The sequence below is a fragment of the Capra hircus genome, chromosome 11 (genome assembly GCF_001704415.2).
Source record: "Capra hircus breed San Clemente chromosome 11, ASM170441v1, whole genome shotgun sequence".
NCBI lineage: Eukaryota > Metazoa > Chordata > Mammalia > Artiodactyla > Bovidae > Capra > Capra hircus.
The window spans coordinates 85,969,392-85,989,715 of NC_030818.1; the positions used below are offsets into that span (position 1 = coordinate 85,969,392).

At 44.1% G+C, this 20,324-nt stretch overlaps 1 protein-coding gene across 2 annotated transcripts; it reads left to right on the plus strand.

Moving 5' to 3' along the window:
• Positions 729 to 19,451, plus strand: E2F6 (E2F transcription factor 6). Of its 2 annotated transcripts, none has more exons than XM_005686996.3 (7): positions 729 to 1,230; positions 9,639 to 9,693; positions 12,173 to 12,389; positions 14,170 to 14,325; positions 15,270 to 15,384; positions 16,811 to 16,967; positions 17,434 to 19,451. In XM_005686996.3, exons 1-7 carry the CDS (start codon positions 1,123 to 1,125, stop codon positions 17,481 to 17,483), a joined length of 858 nt encoding a protein of 285 aa, XP_005687053.3. In that variant the 5' UTR covers positions 729 to 1,122; the 3' UTR covers positions 17,484 to 19,451. The 2 variants fall into 2 exon arrangements, with proteins under 2 accessions (XP_005687053.3, XP_017911134.1); XM_018055645.1 differs by having other exon boundaries at positions 789 to 1,230; positions 12,249 to 12,389.

The window sequence follows — 20,324 nt, forward strand, 5'->3', positions numbered from 1 at the left end:
CAGCATCAGTCCTTCCAATGAATATTCAGGACTGATTTCCTTCAGGATGGACTGGTTGGATCTCTTTGCAGTCCAAGGGACTCTCAAGAGTCTTCTCCAACACCACAGTTTAAAAGCATCAATTCTTCGGCGCTCAGCTTTCTTTATAGTCCAGCTCTCACATCGATGCATGACTACTGGAAAAACTATAGCTTTGACTAGAAGGGCCTTTGTTGGCTAAGGCAGTCTAAGGGGCTCTCAAGAGTCTTCTCTAACACCACATTTCAAAAGCATCAATTCTTCCAGGTCTAAACATTTCCTTTATCTCTCTCCTCCACTGGAATTGGAGATTGTGCCAAATTCAAAGGAGTAACTCCTGTGCTCAGCACGATCTCCGACACCATAGGGAATCATTCATTTCTCAAATTTTCATTTGGAAGAAAGAAGAAGAAAAAAGGTGCACATCAGTAATTCATTCCACGACGGTTCGGTGACCAACCCTGACGAAAAAGCATCAGCGCTGGGCAAGTGCCTGAGATGTAAATTAACTCCCTGCGCGCTGAGAACTTTCAGTTATTAGTGTGGTTAGTGGCAAGAACTCCGAGGGACACAAGCGAGCTGTCCCAGCAGCCTGGCCTCCCGCCCCGACCCCTCCGTCTGGACCTCCCGCGCAGCGTCTTCCTCTCGCGGTGCTGTCCTCTCCGTGGACTCCGCCCTCCGGGATTTCCTGTGCTCTCCCTCGTCCCGCCCGGCTGAGGGCCGCGTGCGGCTTGCGGGGAGTGCTCGGGCAGAGGCGGCGGCGGCGGCGGTGGGGACGCGCCTGCGCACTGGGAGCGGCGGCGCACTGCGCATGCGGGAAGATGGCGGGACTGGCGACCTGAGTTGCGCGGGTCACGGTGCTCTTTAGCCCGCCCGCGTCCCACGTCCCGGGGTCGCGTCTGGTCCGCCAACCGGTCTAGTTAGGCGGCGCCTCTGAGCCGGCCAGGGGCCCCGTTCGTGCTTGACGACGCCCCCTTCTCCCCTCCCGCCCCCCCAGCCCCTGGGACCCGGCGTGTTGTGTTGGGGGGTGCGTCGTCCGAGCGGAGCGGGAGAAGGCGGGAGAGCTCTCGGGGGTGCGAGGCGAGGAGCGACTGGCCGGTCAGCATGAGTCAGCAGCGACCGGCGCGGAAGCTGCCCAGCCTGCTCGTGGACCCGGCGGAGGAGGCGGTGCGCCGTCGCTGCCGCGACCCCATCAACGTGGAGGGCCTGCTGGTAAGCCCCCCCGGGGTTGGGGGCGGGGAACGGCGTGCGTGTGGGGGGTCCTCGGGCTCTAGGGTGGCCCCGGGGCTGCTCCCTCGGGCTCCCGGGTTCTCGCACTGCCTGTCACGTCCTCTGAACCAGAGCCGTCGTCGTCCGCTGAAACCCTTTGCCTTATCCTTTCCATGTGCTCCAAAATAACGTTGTCAGCCTCCTCGAATTTTCCTTCGGGCCACAGAGCAGTGTTGGAGAAAATTGCACAGCTTTGCCTGACACTGGCATGCTCTTCCATCTTTATCTCAGTGGATCTCTGCAAGCTCTCTTTTTCGTGTTCTCTGCAGCCTCCTCTGCCCGTCTCCTACTCAGCTGCAGCCGCTTTAAACCCTGTCCACACCTCACACGTCCCACCCCACAGCTCCCCATCTTTCCTTCCGGCCACAGAGCAGTGTTGGAGAAAATTGCACAGCTTTGCCTGACACTGGCGTGCTCGCCCATCTTTATCTCAGTGGGTCTCTGCAAGCTCTCTTTTCGTGTTCTCTGCAGCCTCCTCTCCCATGCTCCTGCTTAGCTGCAGCCGCTTAAAACCGTGTCCGCACATCCCACCCCACAGCTCCCCCCATTCAGCACGTCTTCCATCGTGTTTGACAGCGAAAACGCAAGGGAGATTAAGACTCTCTGTGAAACGTTCAATTCTTCTGTTGCTCTGGACTGCGTGCAGTGTATTCTCCTTGATTATCAGCACTTTTCCATGGAAGGAACCCATCAGTCCCCATTTCTCCCTGCATTCTCGACCTCTCTGCTGCTTTCTTCCTATTACTAGTGAATAAACATTTCCTGAAGTCAGATTATCCAGACACAAGGAGGACTCAGTGCTCCAAAATAGTTGATGAGCACCATCTCATTTAATTCCGCACAGCAGTTGTAAGGGATTATTCTTGTTTGACAGTTGCCAAGATAGACTTGGAGATGTTAAGTGGTTTTTCTGTGGTTAGTAAGTAGAAAAGCCTGGGTTGAACCTCCCAGTGTCTGACTCCGGATGGTAAATTCTCAACTACTTAAAGTGAAATGAAAAGTTGCTCGTGCGACCCCATGGACCATACAGACCACAAAATTCTCCAGGTCAGAATACTGGAGTGGGTAGCCGATCCCTTCTCCAGGGGATCTTCCCAAACCAGGGGTTGAACCCAGATCTCCCGCATTGCGGGTGGATTCTTTACCAGCTGAGCCACAAAGGAATACTGGAGTGAGTATCCTATCCCTTTTCCATTGGATCTTCCCGACCCAACAATGTCCTAAATCCCATTTCCCTCTTGAGAGATCCCTCCTTTAATCCCTTATGCCTTTCCGCCCACTATATCACTTCCCCTTCACAGCCAAACTCCTTGAAAAAGTTGTCTGCACTCTGAGTTTTCTTGCTCACATCTCATTACCACCTTGACCTGCTGCTGGGGGACCTCAGCCCTAAGCACAACTCTACGACTGTCCTAACCAAGGTCATCAGCAACCTTGTCAGGTCCAGCGGATGTGGTTTTAACATGATGGACCACTCACTCTGTTGGAAACTCACCATTGTGTCCCCTTGGACGTACTCTCAGCACTCCATCTGCCTCTCTGGCCTCTCGTGTTCTCTTTTGTAAACTCTTCCTTTTCCCATCCCTTCCATGTTGGTCTTACTCAGCTCTTCAGCCTTCTCCACAGTTTCTTTATATGGGGTGTCATTCAGCACTCTTGTGACTTCTGTTACTGTTTGTACTGGTGGTCTTTTTCTTTTCAGTTCAGCTCAATTGTGTCTGGCTCTGCCACACGTGGACTGCAGCACACCAGGCTTCTCTGTCCATCACCAACTCCCGGAGCTTGCTCAAACTCATGTCCATCAAGTCGGTGATGCCATCCAACCATCTCATCCTCTGTTGTCCCCTTCACCTCCTGCCTTCAATCTTTCCCAGCATCAGCATCTTTTCCACTGAGTCTGTTTTTTGCATCAGATGGCCAAAGGATTGGCAACTTCAGCTTCATCTTCAGCCCTTCCTATGAATATTCAGAACTGATATTCTTTAGGATTGACTGGTTGGATATCTTTGCAGTCCAAGGGACTCTCAGGAGTCTTCTCCAGCACCAGAGTTCAAATGCATCAGTTCTTCGGTGCTCAGCTTTCTTTATGGTCCAATTCTCACATCCATACCTGACTACTGGAAAAACCATACCTTTGACTAGACCAGCCTTGGTCAGGAAAGTAATGTCTCTGCTTTTAATATGCTGTCTAGGTTTGTCAGTCTTTCTTCTCATTATTTTAGAATTTGATAAAAGCTATGAACTCTTACTATGGAAAAAATTATTTTGCATTTAATGTCAGAAGATACACGTATCCCTTGGAGTTTCAGAGTCTTATCCGCTCTGGTCGGGCTTCTCTGATGGCTCAGTGGTGAAGAATCTGCCTGCTAGTGCAGGAAACACAGATTCATTCCCCTGGGTCGGGAAGATCCCCTGGAGACGGAAATGGCAACCTACTCCAGTATTCTTGCCTGGGAAATCCCATGGGCAGAGGAGCCTGGTGGGCTACATCCATGGGGTCACAAAAGTGGGACACAACTTAGCCACTAAACAATAACAATCTACTCTGGTAGTTTGGTTACCGTGTCATGACTCCCAAATCTGTAAATTGGGCTCAGAGCTTTCCAATTGTCTACTATACAACTCTACCTAGATTTCAAACTCATACACCTGAAGTGGAATTCGTGTCTTGCTTAAGCAACAACTCTCAATCTCATATTGCAACAAATGGTACCACACCCTCCATATTGCCCTAGCTGGTATCCTACGTATAATCTTTACCTTTTCCACATGGACCCCCTCCATCCTGTCTAATAGAAATTAGTCACCAGTACTTGCCACTTCTAGCTGTCATTTGCCTTTCAGATTGCTATCTTCTCAACTAGTTTTCCTGCTTCTCATCTTGCCCCTGATTTTCCTGTATATTCTCTACATAGTAACTAACCGTAATGGTCTTTTTAAAGTGTATTTACGATCACGTCATTTGGCTTAAAGAATCTATCATGGTTCCCAGCTGCTCTCATCATAGAGGAGAAACTTCTTAATGTCATCAGACTCCTGAGTTTATCTTTGCTGAACTGCTTATGGTTACTGAATTTTCCATATGTCTGTATTCTTCTGGACTTCTGTATATCTGCACTTCCACCTTTTAAAATTTTTTTCTTTAGAGCACACTTTCTCTTATTTACCTCCCATGGTTCCCATTACAGGTCATTTGTGGGCAGCCTTGCTGACCCGGGCTTCCCTGGTGGCTCAGAGGTTAAAGCATCTGCTTGCAATGCGGGAGACCTGGGTTCGATCCCTGGGTCTGGAAGATCCCCTGGAGAAGGAAACGGCAACCCATTCCAGTATTCTTGCCTGGAGAATCCCATGGACGGAGGAGCCTGGTGGGCTACAGTCCATGGGGTCACAAAGGGTCGTACATGACTGAGCAACCTCACTTTCACTTGCTGCCCCAGCCTCTGGGCTGTGCTGGGCACTCCTGTGAGCCTCCTACATACTCCTTCCTCAGCATGGGGGCACTTCATACCCTGGGCAGCATCTCTGGCCTTTCATTGGTACATCCCCAGCATATCTGGGGCTTCTTGCAAAACCAAAAAAGCTATTTTGGTAAATAGCTGTTAAGTGAATGAAGTAGGTACTCTCTAAATGTTTGAATGCATGAATGTTTATTTTCCTGGCTTTGAAATGGTGATTTCAACACCTCTCTCAGCATTTTTTAGAGAAATCGGATTATGACTAGAAGTATTTAGTAGACTATGTATTATTAAATGCTATGCAAAAAAATAGTTATGTGTACAGCTGAGAATTTGATGTTCCCCCTGGGGTAAATGGCTTGAAAACTGGAATTTTACGAAGGCACAACATGATCAGAGATAGAATTTAGTCTATACATTGAAAAATAAGGAAAACTTGCATGTGTGACTAGAAAGCAGACCCCTGGAAAAAGGTGTGTGTCTGCAGAGCTCTTAAAGGGATATGACTCCCCCAAACAGGCTGTTTTGGACAAGCAAGCATCTCTGTATAGGGACATTTTTAACCAATTTATAAGCAGTGTTTAAGATTTTAGCCCCTAAAACTCACCTTTTATTTCTTTCTCCTTTGAGATCTCAAATTGCAAAGTGTAGGTTTTGAGATTTGAAACTTGCAGGATCAGTGAAATGACTTGGAATGTGCTGACCGGCCCACCAGGAGCTGCTGGTTCCTAGAGAGCTGTGTGCGCCGAGTGCAGCCTCGGTGGTTTCAGGATGGAGACAGACTAGTAGACCCAAACAAGAGGGAGGGGCAGTTTGAGTATTTGACAGCCTCGGTGGTTTCAGGTGGAGGCTCTGACAAGATGGAAGCAGACTATAGACCCGAACAGTGAGAAGAGCATTTTGAGTGTTTGAACCGCAGGCTTTTTTAGGAAGCCCAGTCTTGAGGTTTGGCTGCTACCAGGCTCTCCTTTAAGTTCCCCTGCTGGCTCAGCAGTAAGGAATCCTCCTGCCAGTGCAGGAGACGCGGGTTGGATCCCTGGGTCGGGAAGATCTCCTGGAGGAGGAAATGGCAACCCACTCCAGTATGCTTGCCTGGGAAATCCCATGGACAGAGACGCGCAGGCTACAGTTTGGGGGGTCACAGAGAGTCAGACGCTGCTGAGCAGAGCAGGCTGTCCGTGGGTGGGTCCTCAGGGAAGTGCCTGAGCATGGCCTCTCAGGCAGACTTCCATGAAGGAACAGAAATGTTGGCAGTGCCCCCAGGGGTGGGTTGTCTGCATTAGAAGCAGCAGCATCTAGTGCCATAGAAATCTGAGGATGTTCCTCTGAGGACTGCCATCCTTGAGACACCGAGAAGGTAAGAGACGTGTCCTGTGCAGGAGCCGCTTTGAAAAGGTTCCCATTGGCTGAATCTGGGATAATTTGAACCTCAAAATACCAGATTTTATGCTCAGAATAAGGTAGGAATTCAGGCTTCTTCAGTGTAGCTCGTTAAGCCTGTATAGCCTCAAATATAGTTCCTCCAGATCTTTAGGCCTGTGAGACAAGGAAAAGCTCCTCACCTGTCTGTTGAATGTGGTTCACTAGAGTTAGCATAGCTGGAAAGGCTCACCAGGATTGTCAGACTGAGTCTCCCCAAGTGATAAATTTGTATTAGAAAACAGAACATGAGGCCTCCTAGTCTCAGTGATCCTTACAGATGGGGTATCCAAGAGGGCGTCTTTTCCCAGTGTCCCTATGTCTGTAAATACACAGTGTTGTTTACCAGTTGACGTCATCCGTGACAAGATCCTGTTTCACTCTTCCATTCATAAGTTTAACAAATGTTTACCAAGTGCCTGCATGTGCCAAGAACTGTTCTGGTTCAAACAGGACAACAATAATAATAGTCTCTTATGCTTTCTTGGGATTTTTTCCAGTTTACAGAATTGGTCATTTGATCTTCACAATAGCTGGAAAGTGGGCTCTAATAGAGGTCTGTCCTTACACTGTGTTACAGATGAGGGAAGAGTCCCTGTAACCTGAGAAGTCCTGGTGGTCCTGAGCCCCATCTTAAGCCAAGAACTGTTGAGTATAAATGAGATGAATGTGTCATTGCTGTTGACACATCAGAAATCTCCTGAATTGTAGGTCTGTAGGATTTACACGATCTTTACTTGGGAGGTCTGCCCCTGAGAGGCCATGATGCTATCGTGAGTCCTCCAGAATAGAGAGGGTTTCTTTGTTGGGTTGGGGGGGTGGCGACCAAAACAAATGGATGTTGTTTTCCCCACAGATCTCAATATAGCCAATATGTGGTTTATAGCAAAGAATGTGGGGGAAAGAAAGTTGTACGTTCTCATGTTACTAATTGAGGTACCGCCATCCCCGAGCCAAGCCATGAATAGCAGCCTTCTAGATAAGGAGACTAGAGGGAGGGGTCTGGATCAGGGAAGGCGCCTGTGGGGCACATGCGGAGAGCAGATAGGGAAGGTAGTCCAGGCGGGGGCCTGGGCCCTGCTGCTCTGAACCGAGAACAGGAGTCTCATCTGCAGCGCGACCCCGAGGGCTGCTGCTCTGTTAGTCCCGTCCATGTGCATTCTCAGGGGTGATTGTGACACCATAGTGATTGAAGCGGTGTAGCAACTTAGGGTGTTTGTTGATGGGTGTTTCAGGTCCCTGTGATGAGGATGGATTTTTTTTCTTTTAAGAATCTTGCATCAGTAGTTCAACTCTTGTTTCATAGGCTTTTAGCAGAAGGGTTGAATGTAAAAATAGCAGTGACAGTTGGTCACCCTGGTCTGAAGGTTGGCTTCAATAGGACTGCCCTTCAGCGTGTCCCTTGTGGCTCAGAGGGTAAATAGTCTGCCTGCAATGTGGGAGACCCAGGTTCAATCCCTGGGTGGGGAAGATCCCCTGGAGAAGGAAATGGCAACCCACTGCAGTATTCTTGCCTGGAGAATCCCATGGACAGAGGAGCCTGGTGGGCTACAGTCCATGGGGTTCAAAGAGTTGGACACGACTAAGGAACTTCATTTTCTTTCAGCGTGTCCCTGTTGTCAGCACTGCGCTGAGAGCCAGCCAGGCAGAGTCCCTGATGGACTCTCCCTGTTCTGGTTTTACTCCCAGCAGATATACCTGCAGGTGTTCAAGTTCCGACAACTAAATTAATTTTACAGTGGAATTCTGCTTCAGGGGAGTTATTCCGTATCAAGTTAGCTTGCTGACAGATGCCATCATTTTGTCATGAATGGTAAGGGAACCATTGTGCCAAGGCTTGTATAGTAACACCAGCAAGGAGAGAGCTACTCAGCTGCTCACCTCGCCTTCAGGCTTCCCCATTCCTCAGTCTTTTTGCTGTATTGCCACCGTGCTTGGATCTCTGAACCATGAGCCCAAGGATGTCATGTCTTGCTCAGAAATCTGTGGCATTTCTGCGCTGGTTACAACCTAAAGGCCAAACTCCAGGGCATGACTTTCATAGTCCTCCATGTCCAGCGTGGTGCTGGCAGGCCCTTCCAGCCTCAGTGACAAGTCGATTTCACACTGGCCAGTCAGGCTGCCTTGCGAAAGGGACCAGGTAGTTTGTATTTCCATACCTTTAGTCATATCACTTACTGCAGCAAGAATTATTTATCCTCTCTCCCCAGCCTCCCACAGGTTCCGCAAAATCTGGCTTGTCTTCCAAGGCTTGGCTGGGGGTCCCTCCTGAGAATTGCTGGCTACACCCCAGAGTTTGGTGACTATTCTCTTAGAGCTGCTCCTGAAATCCTCTTCCCCCAGTTTTGCTGTGGCCCCATTGAGGGCAGTTTTTTCACTTAAACGAAACTAAACCCGCCCACAGCCTGTCTGGAGACACATGACATCGTTACACTTTGTTCTAAGCAAAATGCTAATATGGGTTTTTCTTTATTAGCCTCATGGTTAGAATTTATATATGTTTTGCAAAAAATTTTTAAATATACTGCAAATGTTACGACAAGTTTATGTAAGCTTTCATAGCTTTCAGGTAGCTAGTAAAATGATGAGCATTGGCAGTGGAGCCCCTGTTATACTAATTTCGTGGTTGCCTCAGGGATTTACAAGAAGTGTTTTATTAATCTAATACCGAAGTTTCCAGTTACATTACATGCATTATTTTCCATGAGTAGAAATGCTGTTTTTACATTAATTATCGTGGGACTGCATGGCTGCTTGTGAAAATGAAAGTTTGTGAGCTCATTTCTCTGGAGCCACTTAACAATGAGTTAGCAAAGGGTGAGCATTTGTTAGTTTGGGTGTAGATCTCTCCCGTACCTTGCAGAGTCAGAGACAGAGTCCTGATCACCTCTGAATTCCCCTTTATCCCCAGTACCTGATGCAGTCAATAAATTAATGTCCATGTAGTAATAAATTCCAGTATTCGTGCTCCTCTACTGGCACCACCCTTCCTTTCTCTCCCTACCCCATCTCTCTAACTCCTGCTTCCATAGCTGTGGGCTTCCCTTGTGGCTCAGCTGGTAAAGAATCCGCCTGCAATGAGGGGGACCTGGGTTGGGAACATCCCCTGGAGAAGGGAAAGGCTACCCACTCCAGCATTCTGGCCTGGAGAATTCCATGGACTGTATAGTCCATGGAGTCAACAAAGAGTCAGACACAACTGAGTGACTTTCACTTCCACTTTCCATACCTGTGGAGGCCTGTGCAGTTTCAGAAATGCAAGTGTGTAAACACTGTCAGATGTGATGACAGTTAGCATAAATGTAGTTTAGGAGAAGGACTGGTTTCCTCACACCATAATTATTTCCCATGGTGAAAAAAAGGACAAACCTTTGTGTTATCCAGTAAAATGTTGTTCATTTGCTTTTTTTTTTTTTTGCTATTCATTTGCTTGTATTTAAATTACTAAGTTAAATTTCTGTGTCTTCTCTTTTCCAGCCATCAAAAATAAGGATTAATTTAGAAGATAATGTACAATATGTGTCCATGAGAAGTAAGTTGATTCCTGAATAGGTTTTAGGTTTTGCTGTTTTATTATTTCAGTGATTTATTTTAAAGGTACCTGAGTTGATGAGTAACTTAAATAAAATGTACTATTTGTAGACTGAAATGTCAAGCTTGGAATTTCGGCAAAAACTCCTGAGGTTGTAGGCTGTCAATGCACAGAAAACTGCACAAATGCCAGTTTATTCCTCATTACTTAGGAAATGTCTTTTTTTTTTTCTAAATGGTCCGTGTTTAGGGATATTTCCCGGAGATCTGAGAGCAGTTATTGTCATCAGTGGAATTGAAGGAGGTTTGGCAACAAACGTGAGGACAGTCTTTGCCCTCCTGGTTTCCTGTGGTTCCTTGTGCTCTTTCCATCTACTCCTGTCCTAATCTCAGGGGATAGACAGTGCCTAGACACCCAGTATGAATCTTTACGTCAGCTTTCACTTCTCCTCGGCACCCCCCACAGTCCCACCAATAATCTGGCCCCCAGTTTTCCTCTGGAAGCGTTTCCTTTGTCTGCCCCATGCCATGACTTAGACTCATGTCTCACGTGTATTGAGCTCATGCAGTGCCTGGCCTGTATTCAGCTCTTTGCATGGATTATCCCAGCAACCTTTCAAAGTAAAGGTATGGATTATTATTCCTATTCAATAGACGAGTAAACGGAGGCCCAGAGGGATTAAGTAACTTGTCCAGTCAGGATTCATCCCCTTGCTCAGATTTGAGCGTGCAGTCTTTCCCTGGGTCAGGTTCTGCTTCCTGCGCAGGCCACCCTGGCACAGCTGCCCACTCTGGTCATCTCTGCCAGGCCTTCCCTGCTGCCCATGGGGTCTCTCTAACCCAGAAACACGATGGTGATTTCACTTAGCCAAATAGACGGGTTGATTGAATCTGCAGATAGGGTTCAAATTATATAAATTATACACGGGTTAACTCTTGCCTTGGTCAAGAGTCAGATGTAAATGTTTTTAAAGTAAGAATTTCTCATTAGTAAACTTGCAAGGTTTTATAGAATGGTGACCATCTTCTACTTTAAAAAAAAAAAATTAATTCCTACCTAATCCTGTTTAATCTTTAAGTATAGGAGTAGTCTCCACATAGAAGACATTTAAGTTATAAAATATGTCCTTTTGTTTCTTGGAGTAACCACCAGTGGTCTTTAAGTTGAATATAATATTATAGAGGTTCTGGAGAAGAGCATTTCTGATTGAAGATAGGATGACTATTTCCTTTGAAGGATTCTGTGGTGTGCTATGAAGTAGGAAAAAAAGTGTAATCACATATTCCACACCAGGAGGACAGCTAATTATTTGTAGAATTTATTTCCTCTGCACACTAAACCTTAAGAACTATTTAGTATCAAACTGGGAGAGATGGAAAGAATGATAATATTCAGTTTTGGCAAGGGTAAGAGAGGAGGCCCTTATAAACTTTGTAAAACTGATAGAACCCACATCCTGAATAGCAGGTTTGGCAGCATTTAAAAATACGTTTTTACTAAACAATTCCACATCTTGAAACCTATCTAAAGGAAACAAAGACGCATACAAAAATTTAGCTTCTAGGGGATTCATTAAAGTATTGTGCAAAATAGTAAAATTAGAAATAATTTGAATTTCCAGCATTGAGCCGAGTTGAGCAAATATTCCGTGCAGTTAAACATGCAGCCATAAAGAATAAAGTTGAAATAAATTTGTTGACATATCAGAATGTTCATAATACTGAATTAAAAAACAATATGTTAGAAAGTGGTATGTTTCTATTCTCGTTTTTTAAGACTATATATATTTACATATTTACGTGAGCATGTGAAAGTGTGTGCATAGTGTCGGGGGGTATCTGGAAAACCCTAGTAATGAATAAGTGAGGGAATTAAAGATATTTTTCCCTATTCATTTGCTTATCTGTTAATATAGGGTACTGAATATTTTAAAAAATAGTCACGCCACTTTCCCTCAAGGTATATCCTAACCATGCTAATTAGAAGACTGATTGGAGCCCTTTCCAGATTTCATCAGGTTGGTTTAGACTATAACATGTATAGGGACATTTTAAACATTTTTTTAAAGCTAAATCTCTAACTTTGATTCATAAAGAATTTCTTGACTTGAGGACCAAATGAGAAATTTGATTCTAAACATCATTTCTAATCCTGTTCCTGAGAGTGGTACGGATACAGATGCAGGCTCACCATTTACGTCTGGTATGATGCCGTTCAGATTCACATACTTCATGGAAACTGGTTGCGTATTTCAAATACTCCTTTAAGTCTAAAGCCTTTGTTTACCTGGATTAGGTTAGTAAGTTTTCATCCACTTTGAGAAGTTGATTTTGTAAAAATTAGCTATGATTTGGTCAGTGAGTAGAATATATGTAGGTGTCTGTGGTTATTGATCAAGGAGAAATAAATGGTCTTTTTAATGAATTGAGAAAGAAATGCTATTTAAAATTTTACGAATTGTGTTTGTTTTGTTTCCCAGAAGCACTAAAAGTGAAGAGACCTCGTTTTGATGTATCACTAGTTTATTTAACTCGAAAATTTATGGATCTTGTCAGATCTGCTCCTGGGGGCATTCTTGACTTAAACAAGGTTGCAACGAAACTGGGAGTACGAAAACGAAGAGTGTACGACATCACCAACGTCTTGGATGGAATCAACCTGGTTGAAAAGAAGTCTAAGAACCATATTAGATGGATGTGAGTTGTTTTCAAACTTTTCATGGTTTTTTTTTTTTTTCCCTCAATAAGTGACAATACTGTGCCTAAACTAGATACTATCAGTGTTGTTGTTTTTTTTTTTCTACTTGGTGCCAATTAAAAGCCATATAATATCACTCCAATATTATGGAAAAGCTGAGTGGAGTCATGATTAGTTTTAGGAATTTCACTTTTCAAGATAAGTGGGCATCTGATTGTGTAGGAATTTAAAAAAAAAATAAAAATTTCCTCAGTTCCAATTAATCATTGATAAACCAGGGGGAAAATCAGTTAAGGCGGTAAAACAGTGGTTCTTGCACTGGAGTGTGAACACAGAGAGGCCTCCTCCCAAGGAGCTTTAATTCAGTTCTGGGAGAAGGCAGATACCCGCCTTCTTAACAGCGACCTCCAGTGGTTATGGTGCAGGTCAGGCTTGGAAACACAATCCCCTGAATGTTAAAAAAAAAAAAAAAAAAATTCAGGAGGCTGCCTATCTCAGAGTCAACTGGTAAAGACTTAGCATATGATTAGGAAGGATTTCAGAGAAAGAAGACCTTATGGTATAAAAGTAGGTATTATTTATAGATAAGTGTGGGGGACACACACACACACGCAAAGGAAGGGAGCTGTTATACTTAACACACAAGTATTTTGAATCAGTAAGAAACACTTCAGCGTATAAGTACCTAGATACCTTGCAGGCAAAAGAAAATCTACCAGCAAAGATCATTAAATGATTCTCAGTAGTTAACTTCGCTATTAGAGGAAAGGGGTTAAAAAAGGAGGTTATTTTTTAGTAGTACAGAAATGCAAACTGAATTCTAATTTGAACATGTTTGCTGAATAATAACTAACATTCTAGGGGCTAATGTTGGATTGTGTTCTAAATCATTAATTAGAACCAGATTTGAGAACTAGCAAGCAAAAGGTAAAGTTGTCACAGCCTCTCCCCTCTTAATTTTCTATAAAGATCGAAGAAAAGAATGAGTATCAGTAGCTGCTCAAGTCACATCATATTGGGGCAGACTGTAATAAAGAAAATGAATCTTTGAAAAAATATCATCATATTCAGGTAGAACCAGATTAAATATGCACTGTAGGGAAAAATTAAGACTCAGAATTTTAGCAGATGAACTGTCGTTTGGCCAGTATGTGCTGTTTTTCATGTGTAAAAACTAAAGAGTTAAAAAGACTAACTTGTCAAAAGGCTTCTCCCGTGGCTCGGTAGGTAAAGAATCCACCTGCAGTGCAGAAGACACAGGAGACCCTGATTCGATCTGTGAGTCAGGAAGATCCCCTGGAAGAGGAAATAGCACTCCAGTATCTTTGCCTGGAAAATCCCACGGACAGAGGAGCCTGGCAGGCTTCAGTCCGAAGGGTCGCAAAAGAGTCAGACACAACTGAACACAAACACGGATGGACAGGAACTTGTCAAAAAGTATACTGTGGAAAGTAGAGCTGGGCTGAAACTGGCTGCTGCTAACTCAGTTCACTGCTCATTGAACTTTAGTAAGCTTTCCGTAGAACTTCTGATTTCCAGAGGGTCACGATGTTGGTTTTGTTTTTAAAGTTTCTGTGTCAGAGAATAGAAATGGTGACAAAAACCAAAGAGAAGTAATGGTTGTCTAGAATAACAGGAGAACAGGAGTGGAGTTTGTTACCTGTTGTCTGTTGTTGAGGGAGACACCAGGTGTAAACTTCTGGAGACATTCCAGTAACCTAACTTGTATTAATTTGTAATCTCCCAGATGTTGTTGATAGTGATCTTTTTCTTTTAAAGAGGGTCTGATCTTAGCAATTTTGGAGCAGTGCCCCAGCAGAAGAAGCTGCAGGAGGAGCTGTCTGACTTATCAGCAATGGAAGATGCCCTGGATGAGTTAATCAAGGATTGTGCTCAGCAGTTGTTTGAGTTAACAGATGACAAAGAAAATGAAAGATATCCTTTAATCTGTACCCTAAAAAAAAATCTCCCAAAGCAATTACCTTAAATAGTAGGCTCAGCTTGGAAATTTAATTAATATATTTTAGATACAAAACCAGATCTTTAGAAGTGAATGAACTGCTATAGACATGATACTGAAACTGCCTTTCCAGTCCACCAAGCCTGACGCAGTTGGATGGTCATGCTCTTCAGTTTAGTGTCTCTGGGACCAAAGGGGGAGATTGTCTTTGATTCTGATCTCCCCCCTAGTCTCCTGGACAGTTTTGCTGCTGTGTTCCCCATGCAGCACCTTTCTGAGGTGTCACCGATACTGAGCTAGTCCACGTTTCAAATTTACTGAGGTTCTACACCAGTCAAAAACTCCTGTTTCCACAATACAGTTATTGGAAGGAAAGTAAATGCTGTCACTGGACTCAGTCAAAAAGGTCTGTGGAGTTAAAAAAAAAAATGCTGGGGAAACCCTTTAAATCAGGTAAATGGTAAAATTTCAAGCAATACAATAAAATGAGAAAAATTCAGGTAGCAAGATGGAAAATAGTGTGGGATGAGAGCACTCCCATGAGTACGTGATAGTCCTGAAAAACTGGTTCTAAGTTGTTTCTACTACTAACAGATTCTTTCTCCCTTACATTTTAGGAGATTCTCATCAAAACACTTTTTTTCCCCTAGAGGTTCTCATAAGATGTAGCAATGATAGGGAGAAGTACAGGGAGGTTTGAATACCTTCGTGTGGTGTCTTTGTTTTAAACACCCAGACTTTATTACTATTTTTTCTCCAGAAAGTGTCATCACTATGACAGTAGTATAAAAGAATTCTTTTGAGTTATATTGTAAAACACTTAATGAAATCCTAAGGATCATTGATGGAATAGTAAGAATTACATATGAAATAATTTTTTGATCTCCACCCTGTTTAGAGACCCTTAACTGATTTTTACACTAGCATATGTGACGTATCAAGACATTCACAGCATCCAAGCCTTCTATGAACAGATTGTAATTGCAGTTAAAGCGCCGGCAGAAACCAGATTGGATGTTCCAGCTCCCAAAGAGGTAGGTGGCCCTGCTTCTGTGTGTGTGTGCATGCGCACACCTACGTGCATGCATGTTTGTGTGTGTGTGCATGTGCGTAGTTCCTCAAGTCACGTCTCACTCTTTGCCACCCATGGACTTTAGCCCACCAAGCTCTTCTGTACGTGGGGATTCTCCAAGCAAGAATTCTCCACCCCACCCCACCCCCCACTCCCGTTCTTAAGAAGGTTTAAAGGGAAACGGGCTTCCCTGGTGGCTCAGCAGGAAAGAATCCACCTACGGGTGCAGGAGATGCGGGTTCAGTCCCTGTGTTGGGAAGATCCCCTGGAGAAGAAAATGGCAACCCACTCCAGTGTTCTTGCTGGAAAGTCCCATGGACGGAGGAGCCTGGTGGACTGCAGTCCATGGGTCGCAAAGAATTGGACACAACCGTGTGACTAAACAACAACAAAGGCAGGCAAGCCAGCTGCGTCAGCTGTGCGTTGTTGCAGTCCCAGTAACTTAATAACTAGTGTGCATGTTAGCTGCATCCCTGATACACAGCTCAAGGCTCTTCACCCATTTTAATGTGTTTAATGTGTTTTGAGTAACAGAAACTCAGTAGTCGTGATTATTGTCCTCTTACAGATGAGAAATCTAAAGCACAGAATGATAAACTTTCTTACCATCATACAGTAAGTGAGAGAAACAGAATTCAAACCCAGACAGTTTGGTTTCAGAGTCTGTTCTTAGCCATCGTACTATCATGGGCTCTTAGAGGAATCACCAAGAATTGGCCTCAGTGTTAAGATCCAGTGTCAAACAGGGCTCTGGGGAATTAGCTCACTAGCCAAACTCATAAAAGACTCACAGAGAAAGGAGGACTCTAAGTTAAACATTTAAAATGAAAAGTAAAATTAATGTGTGTGGAAATACTGTCCACTGCTTACAGGAAAGTTTGTGTTGAAAGATACTTGTTGAAGATGCGTGTTCAGGGTGGAATCAGAACCAAGGAGTGAGACCATTCTTAGGACAGATGGAGTGCTGATGGCCTGATAGACTGAAGTCGTGCTGAAGTACTGAAGTCGTGTCTTCTTCTTTGCAATAGGGGACTTAACCTCCCTCAGTGAAGCAGCTCCTACCCACCTTCCCTTTTATCCCCAGAAGACCACAGTGCACGTGAGACCCCAGCTGTTAACTGGACAGTGTATGACAGACAGTTAAGGAGCACCTTTTATTTATTCCAGTCACACTCAAGTTGTGACTTCGAAGTGATACTTCCTAGTGAGTGCTTCCTGTGGTTCAGTCTAAGCAAGTGCATGATATTCTCAAATATATGACAGCAAAGAAACTACCTGGATGAGAATTTCCGAAAGTGTCCCTTGAAACTTTAACAGTTCTAATAAGTGAAAAAATGTAATTCATGAATCCTCTCATTCATCTTAATGCTTTCTGTGTCTTTTGCTAGGATTCTATCACAGTACATATCAGGAGCACCAAAGGACCCATTGATGTTTATTTATGTGAAGTGGAGCAGGGTTCCCACTCAAGTAATAAAACTTCAGACAGTGTAGGGACCTCTTCATCCAAAAGCAAGCCTTTGGAGCACCCTCAACCTGAGAAAGGTAAACAGGCCGATTTAGAACGATTTTTTAAATGTGTATAGTTTTACAAATGAATATTGTGAATATGAAAATTAATAATATAAAATGAATATTATGGCCTTAGAGGTATTTTTACTCTTCCTAGCTACAAAAACATGAGTTAAAAATTATACTATAGTTGCTTACTGTTTCTAACAACCCTGTTGTTAAATCCCATGTAATTTTAATATCCGTGAAAAGTTAGAATTGTTGGTTTTGGAGTGGTCTCTGTAGAGCAGGCTGTCTGATCCTCTGACCCAGGCCCTCAGGCTCATACTTGAGTCCTGGTTTATTATTCTTGTGAGACTGGAAACATTAGCCTTATGCCACTCACGTAAGAATATGGTTCTTGACTGAGGTCTTCCTGTTTTATCTCGAAAGTTCTCTTAGCTGCCTGCCTTTGAGACCATCATTTAGGAAGATTTCTCCCGTGTTTGTTATCTTTCAGAAGAAAATCCTCCACAGCAAAGTGAAGAAGTGCTTGAAGTGAGCATCTGATGGTGTTTGAGGGTCCATGCGTTGAGTCTCTTGGACTCCTGTGTGGACGAAGATCCTCAGAGCAATAAGTCATCCCTGCCATTTTCTCATGCTTGGTAGCCGCAAGAAGGCCAGGAGTGCCTCCAAGCACTTTGCTGCTTAGATTTCTGGAAAATGGCGGTTTCTGCATTTGAAAGCAGCTCTTTTTATAATTATTCACTGCTTTTTTGCCAGTGAAGCGGTCATCTTGCCTACTGAAATTACTGAATCACGCAACTGTGAAACAGACAGGCAGGCGGGGTAGACAGCTCCTCGTGGACTCTGCCCTTTGCCGCGCAGATCACGTGTCGTCGTCACAAAAGAAGTTGCCTTACACAGGGTCATGTCTGTGTGGACAGGTGTGTGCACGCACCTGATGTGACATCTTTGTACATATTTGTATAATGTCTAGATCACTTGTGAAATACGTCTTGAGTGAGACTGTTCACCCTTGTACAGCCAAAATAATGTAAATAGTGAAAGAAACAGACATATTCTCTTAATTTCTGTGGTCTGTCTATAACTTATTAGAATCCTCTGAGCGTTAGAGGAGAGTTATTTCCCTAACTTCTATGTGTAGAAGTACCGTAAACGTGTGTGTGCAGTTAAAAGTTTGTGGATTTAATGCAAGTATTTCAGTATGGTTTCCCAGTGCTAAAGTTGGACTTCAGGCTCTCTACAGTCATTGTGTCCCAGCAGACTGGTGACATGCGCCACGCTTTGGGGACAGGTATAGAAATGCCATCAGCTCATGACTGAATTCCATGCAAGGCATGAATTAATTCAGTTATGGTGACAGTTGAAAACTATTTTAACCTTTCTTGCAAGATTTTGTAAGATGTTTCTATACGCAGCCTTGCTTCTCAACCAGAGGGGTTTATTTACAATGAGTGAGTGGTCCCCTGCCCTCTATCCAGCTCTAGTCCTACGTTCCTGAGCACCTCGCTCTTTCTACCTCATCGGGTGAGTCCTTACCACTCTGTGCCTCAGTTGACTCAGTAGTTTACCATTAGACTGTGAGCTCCTTGAGGGACTTGGTCTTAATCATTATGTTAAGCCCAGCGCCTTGCACCACTCCTGGCAATTGAAAAGCACTCAATAAATGTTTGAACAAATAAGTGGGTGAGTGAGTGAGTGAGTGAGTGAATGGTAGAATTAGACTGATAATACTTGGCTCATACCATACAAGATTCTTATACCATTCAGATTCATATTTTAAACTTTTCTTGCTTTCAAAGAATTGAAGCAACGTACGGTTAGGACCATGTAGAAAAAAAGAGCTTAGGAATAAAAAATCAACATGCTGGAAAATCATGCCTAGTATTTAGGATTCGCACACTTCCAAGCTCCAGTGGCTTTTGCAGTCCTGTCCCTCAGCTGAACAGCAGCCTCTTCCCTCCTCACAGTTCTACCAGCTGCCTCTGCAGGCCTTGGCCACAAGGCAGAAGTAGTGTGTATAGGTCAAGTGCTCTGCGGAGGATTCCAGGCTCTGCATTGTAGATTTGGCAGCTGTCAGTTACGTGTGATGGCTAAACATGAGAGTGGATGAGGCCACCTAAGGAGAGGGTTCCAGGAGGAGAATAGGAAAGGCCCGTTAGCATTTATTTTAAGGGGAGGTTCCCACTCCAGTTTCTTGCCTGGAGATTTCCATGGGGTCACTGAATCGGACTCAACTGAGCAACTTAACACTTTCACCAAAGAAAAAGCCTTTCCCAAGAGAGAAAAAAGAGGAGGAGGGGAAAAATGGCTAAAAAAGGTGATGCCCCCAAAACCCACACAGGAAGCATGGCCACAGGTGATAGCATTTTTCTAAGCAGCAGTTCCTTACTTGTGAAATGTGAGAAAGTGTTCTACTTTGCAAATCATTCTGAGAGTAAAGTGAGATCATGTAAATGAAAGCCCTCTAAATTATAGACATGTTACATAAACGAATCTTTTTTGTCACTCCAACTTCTGGTGTTTTGTCTCTTCTTTTTACAACTGTTAAACATCGTTAAACCTGGCCTCCAGGCTCTTCCTCCCCGCTCCGTCCTGAACAGCACTGCCCATCTCTGTGTGCAGGCATACCTCATTTTACTATGCTTTGCAATACTGTGATTTTTAAAAACTGAAGGTTTGGCCTCCCTGTGTCCAGCAAGTCCATGAGCACTTTTCCTAAAAGTGTTTGCTCATTTCATGTCTGTGTCACATTGTAATTCTTGCAGTATGTCAATTTTTTTTCATATTGTTACATTTGTTATAAAAAAAGTAAGTTTGATAGATGAGTTACTTCTTATTGATGAAACTATGATTTCTTGAGTTGGGATCTAATCTGGGTGAAGATGCTGTGAAAATTGAAGAGACAACAACGGATTGAGAATATTGTATAAACTTAGTTGATAAAGCAGCAGCAGGGTTTGAGAAGCTCGACAGCAATTTTGAAAGACACTTTACTGTGGGTAAAATGTTAGCAAATACTGTTGCCTGCTACAGAGAAGTCATGAAAGCCAGAGTCAACTTCATTGTTCTCTGATTTTAGGAAATTGCGCAACCTTTGTCCACCAATGTAAAGCCATGTCTCCAATCAGCATTATTAATAATGATAGAGCCACTGAACCTCCATCTCTCAGACCCCCATGTCTATCAGTTAATTCTGAGCATGGAACAGGAGGGGGGAGGTTACTTCTTGGGAAAAGAACCCATAACAGACTTTGCATTGGGAAACCCATGTTAGGATTAAATTTAGCTGCAGGTAGCAGGAAACAGCCCCCAAATTATAGTGGCATAAAAGATGCAGCTTATCTGTCACTTCAGATGGTCAGGGTTGGTGCCTTCACGGGGACA